We start from the raw sequence: 22,936 nt of genomic DNA, 5'->3' as shown, positions 1-22,936 counted from the left end.
TAATTGCTGTGCTAGTATAACACTAACACGCATAAAAGCCTATTTGTAGGCAGTGAAGGAAAACTTGCTGAAATTGTTGAGATTCTGTTAAGTCAGATGTCCCTAAAAATCCAATCTTTATTTTCTTTAGTAGATAGAATTTTAACACCTGAACTACTGAGAAGTGGTGTGGTGTTACTGAACTGCTATGTCGAAGAAACAATTGCCACCATAAATATCAGACAAACCAGCCTGAATCTTGACCGAGGGGTTTGGTCTCTGAGCTGTGCACAGTGGGGTTGTTTCAGAAATTCAACTAGATCTTCTCTCGGTTCTCAACCAGAATGGCTAGTGAATATTATCTCCCCTAAGTTAAAATCAGCTCAGATATCACCTGCACAGTTAGCAAACCACTGCTATTACTGAGTATGTAACAGCTATTTATGTTCAAATCCATATTTATGTATCTGATCTGTACTGGATGGGAAGTAGTATCTCAGCCCACACTCATCTTGAGACTGCATGTGGAAGCTTGGGTCGTGTTTTATGTGCAGTTACACTAAAAGCTTCTTGCTCTTCATTTGAGCAGAACAGACTTAAAGGCTTGCTGTTTCTAAAGAAATCATATGTAGCTTTAATAATGGAATGTTTGCATTAAGTATTTAAGCTACAACACTAAATTTCATGTTAGTTTACAGGCAGGCTAACAACATCAACATGCTAAAGGAAGGTATGAAGATCGAGGCGGCTCATGTGAAAAGAAAGCATCTCCATTATTTTCTGCCTCCAGAAACCTTAGAGAAAAGAAAGAAGGTATAATAAAGACTTGGCTCTTCTAGACATTTTTTTCTTGCTTACTAGTTATTTGAAGACTTAATTTTCTAAACTGTTGTTTCAGCAAAGCATGCCAGATACTAGTCAAAATGCTAGTGGGCTTCAGTGTAAAAGGGCCTCTTCAGATGGAAGCTTGGACAGTTCCAGAGAGACAGACTCCAGAACACCATGTAATTCCCCTTCGTTAAGTAGGATATCTAAATTGGACACGTCTACAGCAGAGATGGAAAGGTTAGCACCATAACCTTAAAACTGGAGATGCTGTTGTTGACTGACTTGCAATGTGTATGGGGTCTAGGATTTCTTGTTCAAGTCTATGTAGACTGGAAGTATGTGGAATGCTGTAAAGGCTTTGGGAATAAAACTAACACCTCCTTTGTGGGTCTTGGAGGATGGGTTAAAGAAATCCTTGAAAAATTAATTGATGTACATGAATGTGTAGAAACAAAGGAGAACTTGGTACCAGAGACTTGGTATGGCTTTGAGCATAAATAACCTTAGGTTAGTGTGCAATTTAGAAGCTGGAGTATTTTATGTGCAGGTAACTGTTCTTTTTAACAAAAGTGAAGTATGGTTAATGCCAAGCAGTGTCAAGTTTTAATAAAACACTGATCTTGGTCACAGAAATGCCAGAGCTGTTGCTGACTTAGTGGAACTGCATGGGAACTTCGGCAATAAAAATGTATGTCTCTTTCCTGGGAAGTCTTTGTTCATAAGCTACTTCACATGGGAATGTGTAATCTTGAAAATAATAGCCCAGTAGTATCATGTGCAGTAGAGTGCAAAAATAAAATCAGGGCACTTACGGATAGAGCAGACATTTGTTAAAAGCAGCAAGGAGTGTTGCATATACTAGGTTGGAAGGCAGACTCACTGAAGAAAATACTTGAGTTTAAATCTGCATTCTGCAATTCAGCAAATTGATATGCTAGATTGCCAGTGAGTGTCTGTGCTGTTTAGTGGAGTGTGACAAGGAGCTAAGAAGGAAGACCATTCTGTGTGTGTGAACTTCCCAGAACTGGTGTACGCTATTGGGCTAGCATTTTCTAACTTAAACATTGTAAAATCTGCCTTTTACAGAAGTGCTGTGATTCAGAGAACTAGTGGTGCTAAAAACAGAGAGAAGACAAATCATGTAGCTGTGCCACCAGTGTCTAAGGAAATCTCCATTCCAGTTATTGGTTCAAGTATGTGTTCAAGTGGTAGGTAGAATGCAGTCCTTAACTTCATGGCTGAGCTCTAAAAGCTTGATATCTCCTACAGAAATGGAGGCTGCAGTTGCAGTAAGACCATCAGGATCTCCAGCTGGCTGCACTGTTCCTGCAGTAATAGAACATAACGTGATTTCTCAACTTAGGACACGTGTTGTCCAAGGACAGCATGAACTAAGTGGAACTCAAATTACAAATTTGAAGAGTACTGTACCTAAACGACCTCATTCACCGACATCAGAAGAATACCCTAAGAGACCAAAGGACAGACAAAAGGTAGGGAAGCAGGGCTAGGCTGTGGAGGGTTTAAAGTATTATCTACTTATACAGAATTAGTGAAATGACTAAATGACAGATAACAAGTGTGTGTATATCTATAAATTCTCAAATATATATAAACATTCCCCCAAAGACTGGTAACAAATATGTATATATACATTCCCGAAAGAGTTGAATCTAAATTTAAACATAATGATAGTTTTACTAGGATGTAGGTATGGAAAAACTGTGCACTACCCATACATTAAACTCAAGACAGTTTCTTCAAGATGTGACACTGTTTTTAGTCTTGTGACTGAATATCTAAATATTACTATTTGTTTAATGCACTGGCCACTTATCAGAGGAAATAGCTCACTTTAAATTGGTTTAAGAACTGCTTCTGAAAACATCTTAATTATTTCTAACTAAAGAGGGATATTATCTTACAAATACAAAAACAAGCTAATATTGTTCGAGTAGATGATTTTGAATGCTCTATAAAATCTCAAATAACTGCTTGTTGTGGTTTGCCCTCCTCTTTGAGGTAGAGGCAAAGAACAATTCAAACTCAATTTTTCCACTTGAAAAGAACCAACTTTCAGAATAATTAACTTGTATTGAATGCTTCAAGTATAGACTTCAATAGATGGTTAGCAAGACTATTCAAGAGACCTGAGATACCTGTTTGGTAATGGTCTTGAAGTGTTATTATAAGAATGGCTGCTAATGCACTTAATGCATTGATTTGAATTTGTATCTGAATATGAAGGTGTAACTTTAGTCTAGAAATGACTTTCAGGCTGTGTATTCTGTTCTTCTAGTTAACTGGCCAGGATTCAGCATTCGAAGGCAGTGGTAATCCAGAAGATGTGCGGAGAAGATCTACAGAACATGTAATTTTTAAATGGTTTTATTCTAATTGGAGTAAATGAAAATCTGAATGGAATGTTCTAGCACCTAGACAACTTCACATAAATACTCTATGCAATTATTTATGTAAACAAAAATATGCTTTTTAGTATAACTCTATTTCATTGTTCGTTTCCCAAATATTACATCCACATATCATGTTACATGCTACCACTAATTCTTTTAATGTCTAGCATCTTGCCATGCCTGAAATTGGTTATTTTTCTAACCGCTTGATTCACTCTTGTAAGTTAAGACTACTGTGGAGACTAAGCATTTGACCTCTCACAGGGAGGATACAGAACTGTATATTTAGTGTAGCTTGTTACTGAAACAAGCTCTTGAGTGTACACCCTCAAATCAAGATATGGTCTTGCTGGTAGAGTAAAGGTTGAAATACCTGAAACATTGCATGTGAGCTCATGTGCTTCAAGAAAAATGTTGATTATTTTTCCTAATCTTAAAGGAGGTGAAAGGTGTTGATGCATGTATGTATTTGGCATTTAGGTATCTTAGCTGCCAAACCTTGCTGTCTCAAGTCATGAATTTGAGAATACTATGTAATACATCCCTTTGAACTTTTTAGGTTGGCCTTGGAGGAAAACCTGTGCTGTTTCCAGTTGACACATCAAGGTCACAGGTATGCTGCCTTAATGATCATAGGTAAAACAAACCTAGAGTTTTTCCCTGCATGTATGAAGTTATTTGTACTATTAACTTCTGTAGAATAGGTCCTGCTAAGTAGGTGGTTAGCCTTCACATATCATGCTTCTACTGAATTAAATGGCTGAACAATGAGCTTCCTGGTTACAAAACTGAAGTCAAAGACTAAAACCTATTGGACTTGAAGGACCCTGTCTCCATTCATTTGAACCTTGATGGTTCATTTCCTAGTTTGCTATTTCCTTATTAAAGGATTGTGTATACTCCTTGCAGACATCTCACAGGGTTCTGAGCTGTAATTACTTTAAACACCTGTATGTTCTTTGCTGTGACAAGATTTGAAGCTTTGAAGTACACAGCTTAAATTCTGGTGTCAGTTGAAATGTTGAAAGAATGAGTTATAAAATTGGAAGTACTGTAGACAGTAGAGGCAGTCTGTGTTCACGGAATCACAGAACTTCTAGGTTGGAAGAGACCTCAAGATCATCGAGTCCAACCTCTGACCTAACACTAGCAAGTCCTCCACTAAACCATATCACTAAGCTAACCCTTAGTTCCTAACCCATCGGTCCAAGAAGGGTGGTAACTTCCTGTATTATGCCATTGAGCAACTTCTTTTCTGTCATGAATTGAGATAATTACTTCCTAAGGACAAAAAGAAGTAAGTGTGCAGAGGGGAAAATGCTCTTACCACTAGTTTTCAAAGGAAATAAGTGGTATGGTGGAAAACACCCTTTTCTGTGAATATTTTGGGCTGTACTGATTTGGTACATAAAGAATGGTGCTATATTCAGCTAGAGAAAGGTTTGCTGCTACTTGTGAATTCATGTGTTTAAAACTTCCTTTTTTTATGGCATCTTTTTTGTGTTTTAGAGACTTCCCAGTAAAGAACTACCAGATATTTCATCTCCTGTTCCAACAACTAATATTCGTATTATTAAAAGATCCATCAGACTTACCCTTAACCGGTAACCTTTATCTCTTCAGGTAAAGATACTTATTTGTTTAGTGATTCATATTAGCAATGTGTATTGTTACTAACAAAGAATGGGCTGTTACTGTTGCTGTACTGCAGTGTCAGACAGTTAAATATTTGTTTGTTTTTTGACCTGCAGATGCTGTAGGATACTCCTATTACTGTGTAGCTTTTCCAAGATCATCAAGTGACAAGTCACAGTCTACGAAAATCATGGCCTTTTTCAGTAGTATTAGCTTACGTGTTTTCTTCCTTTGGAACTACTTTGTGTACTCCTTGCAACATCTGTCTTTGTTAGTCTTTTTAAAAAGTCTTAATTATCACTAGCTGAAACAGCTTTCTGAAATAGCCACAAAAACAGCTTGTCCTGTAACTTGGATTCAGAATGTATGTAAACAGGGTTAACGAGTCACTACGTCTATATTGTTTTCAAGCATGTAGGAATGTGCTTGTATTCATTTGAGCTTTCCTAGTCGATGTAGATGTGTTTTTCTTATCTTAAATTATCTTCCAGTTTGGCACATATGCTCCTGTGTGTCTGTCACAATGGTGCTCAGCTTCTACAGGCAGTAGCTTTCCACTGTCTAGCACAGCCATGCACTACATAAGTATTGCCTCCCATGGAGGCCCATAAATAACCTAAATACTGAAGAAAATGCAACAGAGGATGCTACTGAGGTATGGAGATGATAGACACATCCCATGCCATCTTACATTTTTTTCTTAAGACTGCTCCAACATGAGACTTGAATTCTGTTTTCACTGGGTAGCTGAGCTAAATGCAGAACATGGAAGTGAAGATGCATCTCAGCATTGCAGCAGCTGAGGCTGTCGTGACACTGCACACCTGTAAATTGCAGTCTTTAAAGCAACTGGCATGTAGGAAGTGGTACTGCGTTTCAGTGAAATCCTGGAAGCTGTTCAAAATGGTTGCTTGAAAACTTGTAGTAGCCTTAAGTCTGGTTCTGTAAACGAACTGATAACACTGCTTACTCAGTAAAGTGCATTAGGGGTTTTGGGGGGTGGAGAGATTCTAATTATGGTAAATATGCTATCTTTTGATTGTAATTTCTTTATAATTGGTGATATTTGTAAATGAAGTTGTCTTTTTCAGAGTATTTTTGTATGTACTGTCGAATACTATCATCCAAAGAAATTTGAAGTCTTCAGTTGTCTTTCCTCCATCTTTTTTAATGTAGATGGGTTCAGATTAAGGAAAAACAAAACTGAAAATAAAATGGCAAACCAATTGTACAGAGGGATAGGAGCAGGTGGGCACAACTTCCTGCAAAATGTAGTCAACTTGTGTTAATATCGCTACTTTCCTGCTGTTGATGTGTTCAGGCCTTGAATGAATGCCCATGGAATGAATAGTGCAATTTGTAAACTGAATTGACAGCTGCATTCCCAGTTTGCTACTTGAACAACAGATACCCCTGCATTTCTGTAATAAGAAGTTGCTTGGCTTTAACAGCAATTCTGAGTTCATCTTAAGTGTCCGCTTGTAACCTTCTCAACAAGACTTTTAAAGACTTTAAAAGAATAGGGAGAATTTATCTTAAAAACAAAAAATCCTTAGTAGGTGGTAAGGTAAATAGCAAACTAAATAGGAAAGCTAAATAACAAAGTTGTCTTTGTAGTAGTCTACAACTCTGTAATATCAAGCTTTTAAACAAACTATTCCTTTTGAGTATTCCAAGCCTGTTCTGGGCCGTTCTGCTCTTAACCCCTGTGTTAGCACACACATTAATACAACTGGTCTTAAACTAAGCTGGCTCATGGTTACTGAGGAATGCTTTCACAATTCTTTTTATTCTTGCTTTACGGTTACCTTCTAATTGCTCTTACTCTGTTTTTTCTCCCCTCTTTGGGTAAAGAATGTTTAGGAAGGATTTAGGTTACTAATTCCTGGGACTTGATCCAGAATAGGTGAGGATACACGCTTCCTCTGTATATACCCTGGCTCAATGCTTGGTGCAGTGCACGGTGACCTCACTGCTCTGGGGTTTCCCTAGGTACTGCAGAAGTGCAGTGCTGCCCCAGGGCTGTGTTGTTATCTGGTGTTCTGAGTGTTCTCTTCTTGGTTTTGGTGGGTTAATGGCTAGATTTCAGCTGTTTTGATGAGAGTTCAAATTACGACAACTGTGTTTTCCTTTTTTATGCACCAAGTCTTCTGTTAAAGGCACTGAAAGTTAAGTTAGCCAGCTGTAAAAGAATTCAGTGAGCCTGTATTCCATCGGACTTCCTGGAAGTGTCCTTTTCTATCTGCTTTCTTAACTGGCTTTTGTGTGTGTGGCTTGGAGATTGAGGTAGAAGGGGTGAGAGAGGGATAATTAATCTCATTAAAAAGGATTGGCTGTATTTTGTACATACATTTGGACACCAATTCTGTGTATTCAGATGCCTCCAAGTTACTAACTATATGGAAGGAATTCCATTGCAGGAATTACTGTATCCCAGGGTTTTCTTTGCTCAGTATCACCAAAGGAACAGTTCCTGAATTACCTATGCTTCTGTTGCAGTGCATGTGCCTGTAGCAACTAAGGGTGATAGAATATTTCTTGTCCCAGTGAGTAAAAAGCAAAGGGGGTGGGGGGGAGGTGAGAGGTATCTTGAAACTGCTGCTGTTGATTTTTGGGAAGGAGGGGGCTTACTACTGCTTTTATGTAATATTTGGTGAAATAAGCTGCTTAGCTTCAACACAAGCAAAAACTCCTGGCTGAATTTTTGCATTACCTCATCACACTTCTTATAAAGAGCCTGGTCCTGAGCCTTACCAGTAAATGACAGGCAGGGGCTGGGCTGTAGCAGGCTGTGCCTCTGCCTACAGCTGAGGGGCTGATAACCCCCATGGCTGCAGGCAGCAGTGCCCCAGCTCTGAAGGAAATCAAACCACTGCAGGGGTCACCCTGTCGTGGTCCTGTGTAAACGGGCACCTTCTCCTCCCACGGGACCACCTCGGGGGCTGCTCTGCTGCCTTGCCCACCCATCGAGCGGCTGTGGGGGCTGCGTGCTCTTTAGAGGGTGGGGAGAGCTGTCGGGTATGGGGGGCTGTGGCCCAGGCTTCCCACGCTGGGGCAGGTTTCCTGCAGCGGGGGCAGGCTGGGGACTGAGAGCTGCTGTGACGGTGCTGGCATGTGACCGCAGCGCTCTGCGGGCAGGTGGCTGGGAAACACCCCTGCAGCCCTGTGGTGCCCGACAGCCCAGGCTCTCGCGCTGCCTTGAACCTTGCTGGGCCGAGCAGAGGGCGCTGGGGATGTTTCCCAGCTGTTTCTCAGCTTCTAGGGCTGAGAAGGAAGGGCAGTCACGGGCTGTGAGCACCCTCAGCTGCCTCCCGGCATCGACTCCTGCAGCTCAGGGTTCCTTCAGCTGCTCTCTGCACTTGTGGCCAGGGGACCAGCGTGTGGGTGCAGCCCAACAGCTGAGACCTGGCCCCCTGCTGGACCTCTCCTGTTGTTCTTGGGTAGTGGAAGTCTTAGCAGAACAGCAGCCAGGGGACTGGTAATTCTGTTACTCCAGACGATAAAACCTGGTGGGTTCTCAGCTCTCTGACCTTCAGGACATTGATAGAAATCAAACTGGGACAGCTCGTCTTTGGGCAGTTCCTCTTTGCTGGGAAGACCCTGTCTGATTCATCATGCTTGACACCCATCCTTGTTTCTTAATCATAGCTCACCTCTTTTCTTTTTGGCTGGTCTGAGGCTCTTGCCTACCTTCCTATCTTCCCTGATATTCACATCTTCCTTTCCCACCCAAATCTATCTTTGCTTCCTTTACACTTGATGTGTGTTGTGTGTTTTTTTTTTTCTGTGCTGGACAGAAAGCCCTGGGAGTCTTGAAACCAGAGAAATAATCTACTTTCAATTTTAGTTTGTGGCAAGCAGCAGCCTTCAGCAGAGACCATCTAACTCACTCTCCACAGTACATGCAGCAGAGAGAAAGCTGATGACTTTTTTTGTTACTAAGCAAGTCTGCAGGCATGTGTAAGCTCAGACTTTTAAAAAGCTCAACACATGCCCAGATTTGTGTGGTTTTTCAAAGGAACGGTAAAAAGTCCAATAGTGACACCAGCACAGCTTCCATGCTAAATTTCATGTCCCTGTTTCTGAAATGTGAAGAAGTTGAGAGTTTCTTAAAAGTTTTGAGTTCTTTGAATACAATTAAGGTGGCACACTTTCCCTGTGACTCATTCTTAGAAATGACCAAGTCATTTTGTTCTGTTTTTCATAAAAATCAGATGGGGGCAATATATGTAATCATACTCTAGAGAACGTTTTTTTTTTGCAAACTTGGGAGTAACTGAAAATGCGGTCTTAAAATAGGAAGTGTTGACTAGCCATAACTAACAGAAGGCACTGATGGTAAAATGACCAAACAAACAACAAAAACATAGTTAATGCTTCAGTCAGTAGGTACTAGAGCTGGAAATTGCTAGAATTTATTTTGTTGCAGCAGTTTTCTTCCTGTGTGCTTGCTGGGCAAGAACAGAAGGTGATCATATGAACTATATTCAAGTGCATGCAGAGAAGAAAAGTTGAAGTTTTGTTGAATCATGTAATGTACAGCCAGCCTCTTCCACTACTTAAGTAGAAGGACAGGACATAAACCCAGCATTGTGAGCGTTTCCTTAGTTTCCTTAGAGCTTAGGAATAATTACGCTTGTTTTTGAAGTTAGACATTTTTTGCTCTCCTGTATGAGGCAGGCATTAGACCTTCAGGAAACTGAATGTTGTTCCTGCTTCTGAATCATATATGCGAAACCAGAAACCTTTCAGTATTTCTTGCAAGATTTGTAGCTGATGGTTACGTTTACTTCCGTTTTTGTCTTGGATAGTAACAGCGTATGTTAACTTTACTAACTTGTTTTGAGTGTTTTTACGGGTCTTTCTACCTCTTTTGCTGTATAGAATAACAACTTGGATAGATTCTGTGAAACAAACCAATGTAGGTTCTGTTGAATGCATTTGCAAAACAAATCTCTAATTTATCAACTCATCAGCAATGGGAAAATGCTAGATAACAGTGCTTTCTATAAAGTGGTTGTCTGCCGTAAGTTAAGAAAATCAGATGGGATAAAAATACATCTCTGGGAGTTGCATTTTGAGGAAAATGAATCTGTTGCAATCAGCTAAGTGCTAGCAATGAGAAAGCAAGGGAATCCCCTGGTCCCCTGCTTTCCCACTAAATAAATCATTGGGTTACACCAAATGATAAGTTGCGTAAGTACAGAGATGTTTACTTCTCTGTAATTCAGGGTAAATATTGGCACAAGCCTGTGACACTATAAATCAGTGTACTGAATTATATTTCTCTGACAGAAATAAGTAATGAAGTCAATTGATTTTTCTCTCCCATTCTTACGTGTTGTGACTTCATGGGGGGAAAACTCAGTGAGGGCAGTATCTGTGTTCTCTGGGCTCAGCTTAATTAAAGCTGCTTTCAGTTCACCTTTCGGTAACAAATAAGCAGAGATGGATTGGCCAGAAGCCGAACCGTGGAGCTCAGATGGGGGAGGGGGTCGTATGTTCAAACTTAGTCTTGCATGTTTTCAGCCTTAAAGGTCATCCCTTATTTCAGTGGCTGTGATATCACTGGGGAAACCCTGCTGCACTTTTATTTGTCCTTGTATGAAGGTCTCAAACGTCAAATAAAAGCAGAGCAAGTACTTAGAAAAGTTTAAGACTTCAGCTTAAACTACCCACGAGTTCTTAGTGACTCCTAAGCAAGACTGTTACTTCATCAGCTCTTGCTTGCATATGAACTTCTTTCCTCAAGTCACTGTTTCTTTTGCTTAGATCTGATTTTCAGCTATTTATTAAGGAGAGCTTTTGTTGTGAAACATGGGATGATCTTCTGTTTGATAAGTAGTAGATGCCACTGACAAGTTGAAGATGATTTCTCATCTGAAATAAAAGGACAGAGGATGAACCAGGGTGCCCACTAATTGTTCCTTAGACTAAAAATTTGCATTAAGTTTTGGCACTAGTGTGCACTTTTGTCAAGGCTTTTCCTGACAGTATGGAAATTCTTTTTCAGTGCTTAATAATAATTTACAACATTTCTGATTTTTTTCCTTAAATCTCTGCATTAACAGATCTGTTATAGAAACTAGTCAGTTGAGAGAGATCAGAAAAAAGCTTGTGCTGAAACTGAAGCCAAATTTCCTGAATATGTGAAACTGTTGTTTGACCCTTATTTTTTTTTTAAGTCATGTTGTCCATGCTTGCAGTGGGGGTTCCCAGTACGTGCTAGTTACTGTATCCAGCTGAGAAGGACTGTAACGGTCTCTAAGAGATTATAGCTGTAACCAACTACTGATTTTTAAGCCACTAGGGAACTGGTAGCCCACTATTCTTATTGCTTATTTATAGTCTTGAATATTAAACAGCTTTCCTTTCAGATGTTGATTACTTTCCTAGGAAGAAGAATCATCATCACTGATCTTCCTTGCTTATTTTTCATTCTCCACAAAAAAAGTCCAAGAACTCTAGCACAACACACAGTACAACAGGTCTATCAAATCCAAGTTAACAGCCTCTTAAGTGCTGATGGGTGAGTTCTTTTATTTTATCACTGCAGAGGTGAGTGAGGTTGTTAAGGGGGAATCCCAGTAGTTCCTGATGATAGAGTTATTAAAATAGGAATTACCAGTAGTTGCTTCAGAAAAATGAGTGGATGCTGAGTGCTGAGTTTCTTTTTTCCTTTTTTTTAAAATAAAAATAAATACTAAAAAGACCAGTACTTGAGTCCTAAGTGTCCAAATCCCAGGTGACTCTTTACTTAGTCCTTAAGATCTGGGTTTAGACACTCCGCTAGGGATGCCTTTCTTTGCTGCTGAGTAGAGAAAGTGCTGCTGTAGCACGTAATCCTAGCTTTTATGTGAAGGATGAGCGTAGCTTTTAACTGAGTAAATCTTTGTAGAATGATCCCACCAAATTTTATGGGAAGCTGTATATCCCAAAGAACATTTCAGCATAGGAGGCTCCTTGCTTCAGGTTGTGTTAAAGCCACGTGTCACAAAATAATGCTGAGGAACTGAATGAGATGGAGACACTGTTACTGGGAGAAACATGAATCCCTAAAACGTGTGTTAGGTACTGCAGTAGTAAGCAGCGTAGCACCTAGGTTTTTCCACAGGTTGGCCTCCAACGCACAGCCATGATATGAGACTTCATTTCACTATTGTGCATTTTAGGTCCAAAGCTATCTGCCTTTAGATTCAACATTAAAATGACTCTTGGTTTCATCAGAAGCCAAATGCTTTCCTTTAGGAAAAGGTGGTAGCTACTGAATGGGGTAAGTTGAATTTTGAATGTCATATATGTGAACTGGTATATTGCATCTTTCTGAATGAATGATAGGTTACAACAAGTTATAGGTAGCTCTCACTCTTAAAATACTTAAATGAATGGTATGTTTGCATGGCTGTGTATTTTTATCACTCAGATGAAATTCCAGTCAACCCAAGTGGAAGTTTTCTCTGTGAAAGAGGTATGTGATTACGTTCTTGGCACTTCTTGTATTGCTAAGAACGTATTGTTACGTGGCCCCAAAATTTAGTAAACTTACTGCTGTAATCAAGGGCTCTTCAGTGAAGTGAACAAACACGATGAGAGTGCCTCTAGGGCCTAATGTGCTGTTGCTTGAAATCTCCTCAAAGGTGGAAGAAACCCAGTCGAGTGAAGTTGTCGTACCCTTCCTCTGTAGCTTTAGGAGTGTGAATCTTCCTTGATTTCCTGGACAAAGCTGTTAATCAGTCTTTGCTCCTTGAGCATGTCATGATTAAAGGTAGCGACACTCTTGTAAAAAGCAACCACAGAATTCTGGCTCTCCTCCATCTTACTCAGCCGGAATAGGAATTCATAAAGATAACAAACTTCTGTTCATAAAACACCAGCACTTTCTAACACATCATGTGTAGCAGTATCTTTTGCAAAAGCTGAAGGGTTTGGGCTACAGGCTTATGAATTGGGGAGGATATTGCAAAAGAGAGCTGGACAGGCTTGTTAGAGAACAGTAGCTCACAGAGCAGCTGTGGCCGCTATTAAGGGGAGATGAAAAACACCGTAATCTTTTAAGCAGTGGGTACTTTCTTGTTTATTGTTTTCATAAATCATAATCAGTTTGGTTTCCTTTATCACTTTAGGAGGTTCCTGCCACCACCTTCATCCCTGGCAGACTTGGGTCCTTCTCCTGGCTGCGGACCTGAGCTTCATTGTTTGTGGTGAATCAACTAAGTATATCTAAGTAGTGAAATAAGATTTTGAAGGGAACAAAAATAGCATTTATCTACACCTGGTTTTTGTTATTTCAAATTAATTACAGGGATGTTTATGAGGTGGGGTTGTTGACCACACAAATATACAGGTTGTTCATAATGCATATAAGCTGGGAGAAACTGTAATTGCTATGCTAAATGTAATTTATTCTGTGGTTCCATTCAGCTATGCATTTAATTTTATTTTTCCACTCTTCTAGGGGCACTGGTAAACATTCTTCTAAGCAGGGATGGTAATGATGAGACAGTAATTGTCTGAGTAAATTATTCAAGTGGCCTTCTTTTTTCACTTCCAGCATTTCTGGTGTCCTCTGGCATCAGGACAGAAGCATATGTTAGTCCTGAGCTATGTAAATGAAAAGTTCTTTGCATTACAATTAAAAACATGTCGGGTCACATGGTTTCCACTTGACCAGTTACAGCAGTGCTGTTTTGCAAAGAAGGTTTTAACTGTGTTGCAAGCGTAAAGTCCTGAACTGACCAAGTCTGTAGTAACTGGGTCACCAGCCACCGAGGGTGGTGTGGTGTAGATCCTAGGAGTATTTGCAGAAGCAAAAGTTCTAGAATTGCATGGCTGTGCCAGTTTTTATGTTGATGTTGGAACTTAATGGTGCGCATTCAGGAAGCAGAAATAATGCTGTATGTAACAAATGGATAAAAGGAATATAAACTTCAGTTTTTAAAAATACAACTACTAAATGATGGGTTTAGAAGGACGCTAATTACTTTGTGTGTGCTTGTTAATGGGCTTTTTGCACCCTGTGAGCATTGGTGTTGCCTGCTGTTGGGGAAGGAATTGTCAGTAGTGTGACAGAGCTCAGGGCCCTAACGTAACCATTGTGCCTCTGGAATAATCACCATGAAACAAAGAAATAACAGTTCCTGGCCTATGGAGCTGATTGCTAAGGACATTAAAGAGTGAATACAATATATACTTCTTGTGCAATAGGCAGCCTAACAGTAGGTAGAGAGTAGCATATGTGGTTGCCTAAACACATACGAGATTAGATTGACCATGGTCATTATTTCATGGGGTTGCAGTGCACATAAGGAACTCCAGTCTTAGACTGCTGTGGAGGTAGGATGATAAATCTTCTTCCCCCAAACAGCCCCAAAGCCCTAGCACTATAGAGTATGGACAGGTGGAAATAATAAAACAAGGTAACACGAGCAATTTACAAGACAGCAGCAGTCATTAATTGCTGTTCTGTTTGATCAAGTTCACATTTTCAATAATTCTGTGTTTATCCCAGCTACTGGTCAAATAATGTCAGATAGCAAGCCTACTTAGCAAATACAGATGTCTTCAGTGTTGTAACAAATCTTGGGGCTACAGTTAAGTCCGATGAGCACCCAAAATAGGAACCTTATCTGTGCAAAAGTGCCAAATACACAAAGCTAAGTAAGATTTCCTAAGTCATATTTTGTATAGATGGAGCTGACCGCATGAAGAGAGAGCCTCTAATATCTCAAAAGCTTTGAAGTGGTATTAAATCTGAACTGGTCCTCTCATTCTTTTTTTTCTTCTTAGAGTAAGAAGTTAACAAAAACAGCTGTTTATTTTTTTTAAAGTAACATACTTCTCAGTTTTCAGAGTAGACTTAGATTTGACTCTCTTAATCTGATTTTGTTTTTCAAACAAATCATTGTGTTTAGACAGTATTTCTGTGAATCTACAGAAGTGGGAACTTTGATCTACATTTATTTTCTGTTAGGCAGATCATTATTTATGTGGGCTTCCTCTAATGGAAACTCCTGGAAGAGGCACTGTCAGCTGTCTTTGGCTACTTTTCTTAGACATGAGAACTGGAGAGACCACAGGGACTGAAATTCTCTGCTTGCTGCACCAAGATCTTTATCCTCGCGCTGGAAGAAGCATGAAACCACACGGGTATGACACTGTCAGAAGCAGAATAAGTGAAATTTACAGGGAACGCAGCAGTTTGCACACCCTGTCAGGAAATCTTGGCAGTGACCACGAGGGGGCATTTCACCGAGACACCGCAAACCCCAGAGTTACTCATGGTCGCTGGGGGAGTGGCCTGCAGGTCCTTAAAGGACGAGCTGTTGTGATGGCAAGGAGTAAGGCAAAATGTGAGCAAAACAATAAGCAGGTGCTTCTTATTCCGAACACCCCCACCCTCAGTTTCTGTTCTATCAGTATGGGAAGTTGTAATGCTTATCTTCTAACTGCTTAGGCATAGGCAAAGGAAAACTTGGGCTAGCTAGCAGCAACGTGTCTCAGACCTCTTGAAACAGATAATTCAAGACGTTGATCTTCAGCACTGCTGCCTTTGCTTGCACCCCAGAGTCTCAGCGGAGATTGATCAGAGGTGGAGCTAGGGCATCAGTGGCTCTAGTACACAATTCATCCTTTCTACACCTGCGTGTTACGGAACTTTTGCATTAAGCAGTTATTTTTTTTCACTTCTTTCAGCTCCCTTGGAGCAGGAAGACCTGTTCCTTTAGTTCCTGCAATTAGATGGCAGAAGAAGCTTGTGGTCCCAGTTTTCCCTTCATTTGTTTGCATTGTTTCCATTCTACAGGCTATGTGCCTAAGTCTTCTTTTACTGCATGGGGCAAGGAATCTTAGTTCTTTTTTATCAATATGTATTGTGCAACAGATGTTTCAAAGAATTTTTGTTTTCCCTGGCTTATTGCTCCTCTTAATCAAAAGTAAGTCACAAGACTGATAAGTACACTTTCTACTCACATAGAAGAAACTAATTCTTCCAGGCATCTAAAAGATCTGAAAATGCTGAGTTGTGTGGTGGCTTACACATTTACTATACCTAAAGCACAATAATACTTCAGCCTGAAAAAGCCTGAGGATGTTGTTTCTATCAATATTAACATTTGTGAGTGGAATTGCTATGCAGAGGAACTGGTACTTACTGCCATGTATTTGATATGAGAGAGAGAGAGGCTAACCACTATATTGATTACACAAAAGACGCAGAACTTTCCTAAATGTTGTAAAAGCAAAGTTAACATGCCATGTAGCAACTGCCAAACGAAGAACACAAACAGCAGAACCCATCGCTGCTCTGTGCCAGAGCACGAGGGGCTTCAGCCTCGTGGCATAGAAAGCTCAGATAAAAAGTGCAGCCTTACTAGGATGCTGGCCTTCCAGTAAATATAAATTTCACTTTATTGCAGCGTGCTGGTAGTTTGGATGTACATGCACGTACAAGGTCCATACGGGCACTGTTGAGACTGTATTCAAATGGGGTGAAGCAGCGGTGCTGACTGTGGCTTACTCACAGCTGCTGACGGTAAGGCTTTGCATGGGGAGGTGGCAGTATGACACAGCCCCGGGCCATTTGGAAAAGGGGCTAGTGCACGTCCAGATAAGATGAGTAGCTGGCCAATCTACAGACAGATTGTAGGTACGTTTTGCATAAGTAGGAGGACTTTATGCATAAATTTGCTTCCAGAAGGTGTTAACGGGTTTATGTTCAGAATGGTGTCACTTTCTGAGAGTCCTGGTTGTATACAACGCATGAGTCATTGGGCTTAAAAACACTTAAACATAAAGCACGTAGGACTTCAAATTAAAAGGAGATGTATCTAGAGGGGCTGTACTGAACCAATATGCATTTTTCTTATTCTGGCTGCAGATTTGGCCTTCTGAAACTGATGCTAGGTAGCCTACACTCCTTGCGAGCCCTGAGGAAAAAGGGAAGGCTTGTAATAAAATTTTGGTTGAGTGATTGTTATCCGCTGTAGGTGGATCCCGTGCTTAAAGGCTGGCGGGTATATGGTGGGGTTTGGGGGAGCAGGAGAATTAATATGAGCGTATGTTGCCTATTTTTTCTTGGTATGTGGTTTTCATGTTATGACTGAGGTAATATAATAGCCTCTTGCTGCCACAGGGACGATTCCCATCCTCCTTCCTGCCTCCTTATTTTCTGTGTCTGTAGCTAGAGTAATTCCATTGCTTCTCATTGCACCAGCAATAGTAACCTGACTCAGGGAGCTAATCTATTTGAAAAAAAAAAAATCCTTCTGGGCAGAAAAAGGTTCTTTTCTGCTAATCTGGCTCCTTGTGCTGAGTCTGAGCTCATCTCTTCCCTAAGCCCCCTCACTACAGTACTACTGCATCAGATGAATCCTAATAGTGGCACGAAGTAGTCTGCAGTAGGACTGTCCATTTCAGAGGCCACTCGATCATCTTCACTGTAACTTAAGGCTTTTAAGTAGTTCACTGGAGGAAGAAAGCATTTCTCATTTTTTCCTTTACTTGCAAACAAACAGGAAAGATTTTTTCTTTACTAGTACCCCACAAACTCCCAACTTGTAACGCGTGTTCTCATCATTATCATGGGGAGAAAGGAATAAGAAACACTTCAGAGGGTTGGGGGAGAAGGTGCCTGAAAACTTGTGCTCTGAAAGCTAATTCTGGGAAAGAAGGATTGTGAGTAAGAAGTTTCAGAGGGATTTATCAATTTTCCAGGCAAAGGATACATTGTTCTGTGAAGCTAGCACTCTGTCAGGAAGCTAGTGCATCTCTGTCTTGTTTCAAGGCCAGCCTTGGTGCCACCCCATTCCTTTTTGCTGGCGCAGTCATTTCTGTCATTGTTTTTCTGCTGGTCCAGTTGCTACTGAGCCAGTTCTATAGACAATCTTTTCATTTCCCCCGGGTTATTTTTAAGCTAGCTTCCCATATGGTCAAATAAGTGCTTGCAACAGCATAAGAGCACACATGGATGAGTTGCCTGGAGGTAAAGAGAAGGGGGGAGGAGGGAGTTTTTCTGATACCGGCACAGTCCAGAGTATTAATGGAACTGAAGCCTACCTGTGCTCAGCACTGCCTACAATCAGCAGTTCACCCCTTGAAGAAGTTGCATCATAAGTGTGTGAGATAGAAGACACTTCCTTGCTCCTACACTGTTTTCTGTTGGGGAAGTTGAGGCTCAGAATTAACCAACTTACCTAAGAGCAGAAAGGCTGACTTGCCAAGAGCCAGATTCCAGGCTCCTGAATCACAGCCTTGTGCCTTATCCACAAGACCAACCTTTCCCTTGTAGCATTTCCTTTCTCTCCACCCTCTTTTGAGAGGAGGCACGGTAGCATTGTTCTATGTCAAACAAACTCAAAGCATGATACAGGAATGCTCCAGCAGAAGGGCTTGAACAACCTGCGAGTTTATCATTAATCTGGAAGCCAGGACTTTCCTTGGAATGGCTCCTGTGTTAGAACCTTCCTCAGCAGGACCAGTAACCACAAAATCTTTAACTTTCAAAAGGTCTGCTAGCGTATAAAGAAAAGGCTTTTGAGATTAAAAATAAATAAATAAATACATTACTTCAAACAGAAACTTTTCTTAAGGCACAGGGGATTGGAAATTGGTGATCAGGGGAGTGTGTGAGACCTGAAATGCAATGAGCTAGAAAACAGAACTGCTGACTTTGTTCCATAAGGAGAGAAGTAGGTGATTTAAAAAATACTCATATTTTTATTTGTAGTACAGTGTATCAGTTCTAGAACAAGGTTCTCCTAGTACCTTAATGCCTGCTTGGCTGCTTAATCAGGCCAGTGACAAGTGGCTTATCTTTGATCTCAGTCAGATAGCTGGGAACAGGAAATAAAGACTTAACAGTTTGCCTTATGCCGCTTTCATACCACAGCAGGCTTTAGCAGTCTTTATTAGGCAATGCCTGTGCTGAGCACCACTAAAGAGCCATCATCCTAGACTTGACAAATGCCATGTCAAACACCCGGTTGTCCTTTGCCATAGGAATAGGGTGAGTTGGTATTTCCTCCACCCTGTCCTTTTCTCGTGCTGCTGCCCTGTGATGTTCTCAGCCAGAGCAAGGACTCTAAGCAAGAAGATTCCTTCCAGCAACCTCGGTGTTCACAGCACTAGCACGGCAGCCAGTGAAAAGCAAGAGGCAGGACTTGTCTTTGCACTTGATAATTGGAGAAAAGTGGGATCTTAAAACACTTGCTTTAACTGGAAGACAGGAAGTGAAGTACTGGATCAAACTGGTCTAAGAATTCTGGTATCTTGCCTCTGGCTATAGCCAAAGCCAGCTGACAAAAATAATAGTGATGCACCTGGCTTTTGTTATGCAATGTTACAGGAGGGGAATTCCGTCCTCTTTGCGAAGATCTGCATATGCCCAAAGTTATGACATGTTCCTACACTTCGTGTCAGTTGCTGACCAGGTTTCTGTAATTACCAGTACTGTACTGCAATGCTCTAGTTCACATCCCTGATGATTCCTATGCCATAAGCTTATATTGAGGCAGAAAAAAACCTGCATACGGGGTGGCCACAGGAACAGAGGGATCTGTCTATATACTTTCATGACTTTTGGGTAGGGCTTCCTATTAATTTGGTTAGGATTTTGCCTTTTAGCATGGAACGCTTCTCTGCTGTAGAGCTTTCCCCTTGTTTAGGAACATAAGCATATTACAAAATAGCTGCGCTGGGTTAGACTGAGGGTTTGTTTTTGCCTGGTATTGTATTCTTCCCTATGCATCTACTTACAGCTATAATGGAGAGAGAAAAAGGGGCAAGAAGATGCTGATTTCGTTCACCTTGTCCTTTCTCTGGTCACTTTGTTCAGTGACTTCTTGAGACAAATCTCATCTATGATGTATTCAGATAATAGGTTCATGGATGTTACAGAGTGAAACACTTCCTATGGTTTCATTAAAGGCTATTTTCACTTTAAGGAAATGGTAGGGATAGAATTAATGTTTTTTGGATGCTGTATGAAATGCACCCCTCTCAACCTAAAAAAGAAAATAAAGAAATAAAAAACTCAAGCCACAGTTTGTACCGTAGATGCTAGTGTGTATGCTAGACATTTCCTTAATTTCTAAAGTACACTCTTAAGGTTTATCTTTGAGTAGCCTGTTCCTGCAGGCCCTAACAGTTGCGGTTCAAAAGAACTGAGGAAAAATATGGAATTTTTATTGATGTTTTACTCATAACAGATAGTCATGCTGTCTGGAATATTGCCCTTAATTTCACATCAGTTTAGACTGTGTACTATACCGTAACATTTTCCTTAAGAAGAAACGAGTAGACACTTTTGTTCTGAGCCACAGTTCCCCAGGTGCCTCAGTCTGTGCCTATTCAGCAGCCTCATGGCCTGGAGAAGTAGGCAGGAGCCAGAGATGTAAGCAGTAGTTAGGGAAGCACCTAGGTTTGTTCTTCCTGAAGGCTGCAGCTTACTGAGATGTAGCAAACTGGGCTCAATATAAGAAAGGAAAAGTGTTTAGTCTTTGTATGCCCGCACTGACAACTGGCTTTGCATCATAACCCAGAACCCCAATCCATGCTCTAGCTCCCGGGTACTGCCCTCCCTGGGCTTTTAGGTTCAGCTAGCTGCGAGCGGTGTGCCCATACCCTGTACCCCTCCCCTTTCCTCGTGGGAATCCCGTCCAGGTCACTCCTGTGACCCACAGGGATGTGTACACTCTGTGGGAGCATTGCTCCAGCTGTTCGGCTTTATGAACGGAGGCTTCCTGAAAGTGGTGTGTCACAGCCAGGTCTGAATTCAAAAATTGAGGCAACTCCTGGTAGTTAGATCTTCATGGGCCAGCTGCATTTGGATGCAGGCATTTAGCAGGGAGAAGTTCAGGTTGTGGGCTTTTGTTTCTTGCTTTGCTATTGCTTTTCCAATAGGGCAGCGTGACCCCTGAGACAGAGCTCTGAGCACCCTCCCGTGTTAGTGTGCCAGCTCCCTGCCATCTTATAATAAGCACCTTGCTGAAAATGCAGGAGGAAAATATCCCCCTCATCTCAACCCCAGCGACCAACGTGCAGAGTGTTGTTTGAGGGCTCTGGTGGTGTATGCTTTGGGAGTTGTGTATGTGGAGGTAAAATCGAAGCTCGATTTAAATTATTACAACCCCTTTCCTGCTTAATTTTGCATCATCAATCATAGGGAATCCAAGAAATCCCTGGAGATGAAGACCTAGTCCTGATTTCTCGTATTTTTAGGGTAGTGGTTTGTATCTTTCATCTTAACAGTGATTTTTTTTTTTTTTTTGTGGGAAGGAAGATGAAAAATCATGTTCTGGCATGAAACTAACCCACAAACATAGAATTATTTCAGTGTGCTACCTAAATATAATCGCGTATCCGTCTTTGCTTTTAATCTTTAGAGCTAACATCACAGGCGTGTAGGTAATCCTGTGTCTCCCCATAGGATTCTTCTGATCTAATGTTGGTTGTAAACGTGATAGGGGCATAACAACTCCTACTTTTAACAAGGCCGTGAGTGTACGTTGTGTGCTGTTCTTCCCAAGATTTTATAAGCATCTCAAGCTGTATATCCAGCTTATAGGTAACGTCTACATCAAGCTTTACACAATCTCTCTGTAAGCTTATATATATATAAGCCATGTATGAGCTCCCAAGCTGTAGAGCTTCTTCAGGGCTTCACGTCCTAAACTCCACCCTGAAAATGCATCTATTCGGACGACAACCTCTGAACATTAATTTAACGGAGGGACAGGGCAGGGGCACTAGGGCTATGAAGAAAGATGCTGTTGGGTTGTAGTGTGGAGATCGGGACCCTGGGGAGTGTTGGGTGCCTCCTGCGGAGCAGCCTGGGTTACACACAGCTGCAGATTACACAACTGCGTGTAGGTTAATCCCTATACAGCCCCTTAAAGTAAAGGGCTGGGGTTTGGGGTCCCGCCTGGACTGCGGGGTTGGCATTTTGGGTCCCCTAGGGCTGTGGGGCTGGGGCTTTGGGGACCCCCTAGGGCTGTGGGGTCGGGCTTTGGGGTCTCTTGGGGCTGAGGGGCCGCGTCTTCGGGTCCCCTCGGGCTGTGGGGTCGGGGTTTTGAGTCCCCTCGGGCTGAGGGCATGGGCTTTTGGGGTCCCCCCGGGGCTTCGGGCCCTGTCTTAGGGCCCCCGAGGGCTGAGGGCCGGGCGGGGTTGGGCGCCGCGGGGGCGGGCGGCGGGGCGGGGGCGGTGCCGGGCCCGGCCGGGAAATTCCCCCTGAAAAGGGCGGCGAGCGGGGCGCGGCACGGCTCGGCACAGCACAGCACGCAGCCGGGCTCCTGGCCGGCCCTACAGACCGACAGACAGACGGACAGACAGACAGGCAGAGGGGGCCGCAGCGGAGCCGTCAGCATGGCCGGTGAGCGGGGCTGGGGGGCCGGGACGGGGTGGGGGGGGGGGAGCGGCTGCGCCACGGCCCGGCATGGGCGGGGGGCGATCGGCCCCCAAAAATGGGCTCCGAGACCAACCCCCCTGCCCTGCAGAGGGTTTGGGTGTCAAACCTGTGCCTACACGGCTCCTTCAGCAGGGAAAAGCTCGGCGAAGAAACGTCGCGGGGATGAAAGGGTCGCTGGCAGCGGGGTCTCGTGGGGCTGCTGCAGCTCAGGAGGGACCTCGGAAGGCTGAAAAGTGCGTGGGGAAAAATTTGGGGGGTGAAAGGAGCCCGTGGGGCTTGGGTCCGGGGTATGGGCGGCAGCAGGCCAGGGTGCGATGCTCAGCAGGGCCCGGCTGCATGGGAACGTAGCCCTGAGAAAGAGGTGTCATCAACGCCAAGCAGCGCCGATAAGGGATCTCGTAGCGAGTAATTACATCAAAAAGCACAATTAAGTTTCCTTAGACTACATTAAAGCGAATTTGTCATCCTTTCAGAAGACGTCTCGGGGCTGCTTTTCCTAGGGGGTCGAGGAGAAGGCAGCGTCGCTCAGCCTGGGTGGCGTTAGTTGGGGCAGTGCGTGGGGAAAGCTGCTCCCTGGGCTCAGCACGAGGACCCTGTGGCCCTCACCCGCTGCATTTTCCCTCCTGGCAAGCGTTGGGAGCTGCCACCAACGGGGAGAAACCCAGCGGCCGTGCACCGA

General features: G+C 42.4%; 2 protein-coding genes across 8 annotated transcripts in view; both read left to right on the top strand.

The window, feature by feature from the left end:
* Positions 1-22,936, top strand: part of PAPOLG (poly(A) polymerase gamma) — a gene marked incomplete at its 3' end in the record, with an annotated part of 40,203 nt that overhangs the window by 12,993 nt on the left and 4,274 nt on the right. For 3 of the 7 annotated variants that reach the window (XM_082757909.1, XM_082757913.1, XM_082757912.1), the window contains 8 exons: positions 671-792; positions 878-1,044; positions 1,894-2,000; positions 2,077-2,300; positions 3,107-3,178; positions 3,781-3,834; positions 4,731-4,844; positions 4,973-5,998. In XM_082757909.1, coding sequence (XP_082614035.1) covers positions 671-792; positions 878-1,044; positions 1,894-2,000; positions 2,077-2,300; positions 3,107-3,178; positions 3,781-3,834; positions 4,731-4,829 — 845 coding nt within the window. Of the gene's footprint in view, positions 1-670; positions 793-877; positions 1,045-1,893; positions 2,001-2,076; positions 2,301-3,106; positions 3,179-3,780; positions 3,835-4,730; positions 4,845-4,972; positions 6,000-11,252; positions 11,521-12,979; positions 13,805-22,936 lie in introns of those variants that run through there. The other 4 variants (XR_014317299.1, XM_082757910.1, XM_082757914.1 and 1 more) reach the window with 4 other exon arrangements.
* REL (REL proto-oncogene, NF-kB subunit) overlaps positions 22,108-22,936 on the top strand; it is a 33,770-nt gene continuing 32,941 nt past the window's right edge. Inside the window, exon 1 of the mRNA XM_082757916.1 lies at positions 22,108-22,221. Coding sequence (XP_082614042.1) covers positions 22,215-22,221 — 7 coding nt within the window. The 5' untranslated portion in view covers positions 22,108-22,214. The remainder of the gene's footprint in view (positions 22,222-22,936) is intronic.

The sequence above is a fragment of the Aythya marila genome (genome assembly GCF_965140915.1).
Source record: "Aythya marila genome assembly, chromosome: 3".
Lineage (NCBI taxonomy): Eukaryota > Metazoa > Chordata > Aves > Anseriformes > Anatidae > Aythya > Aythya marila.
The sequence above is the reverse complement of the archived record's forward strand: the minus strand, read 5'-3'. Positions and strand labels throughout refer to the sequence as shown.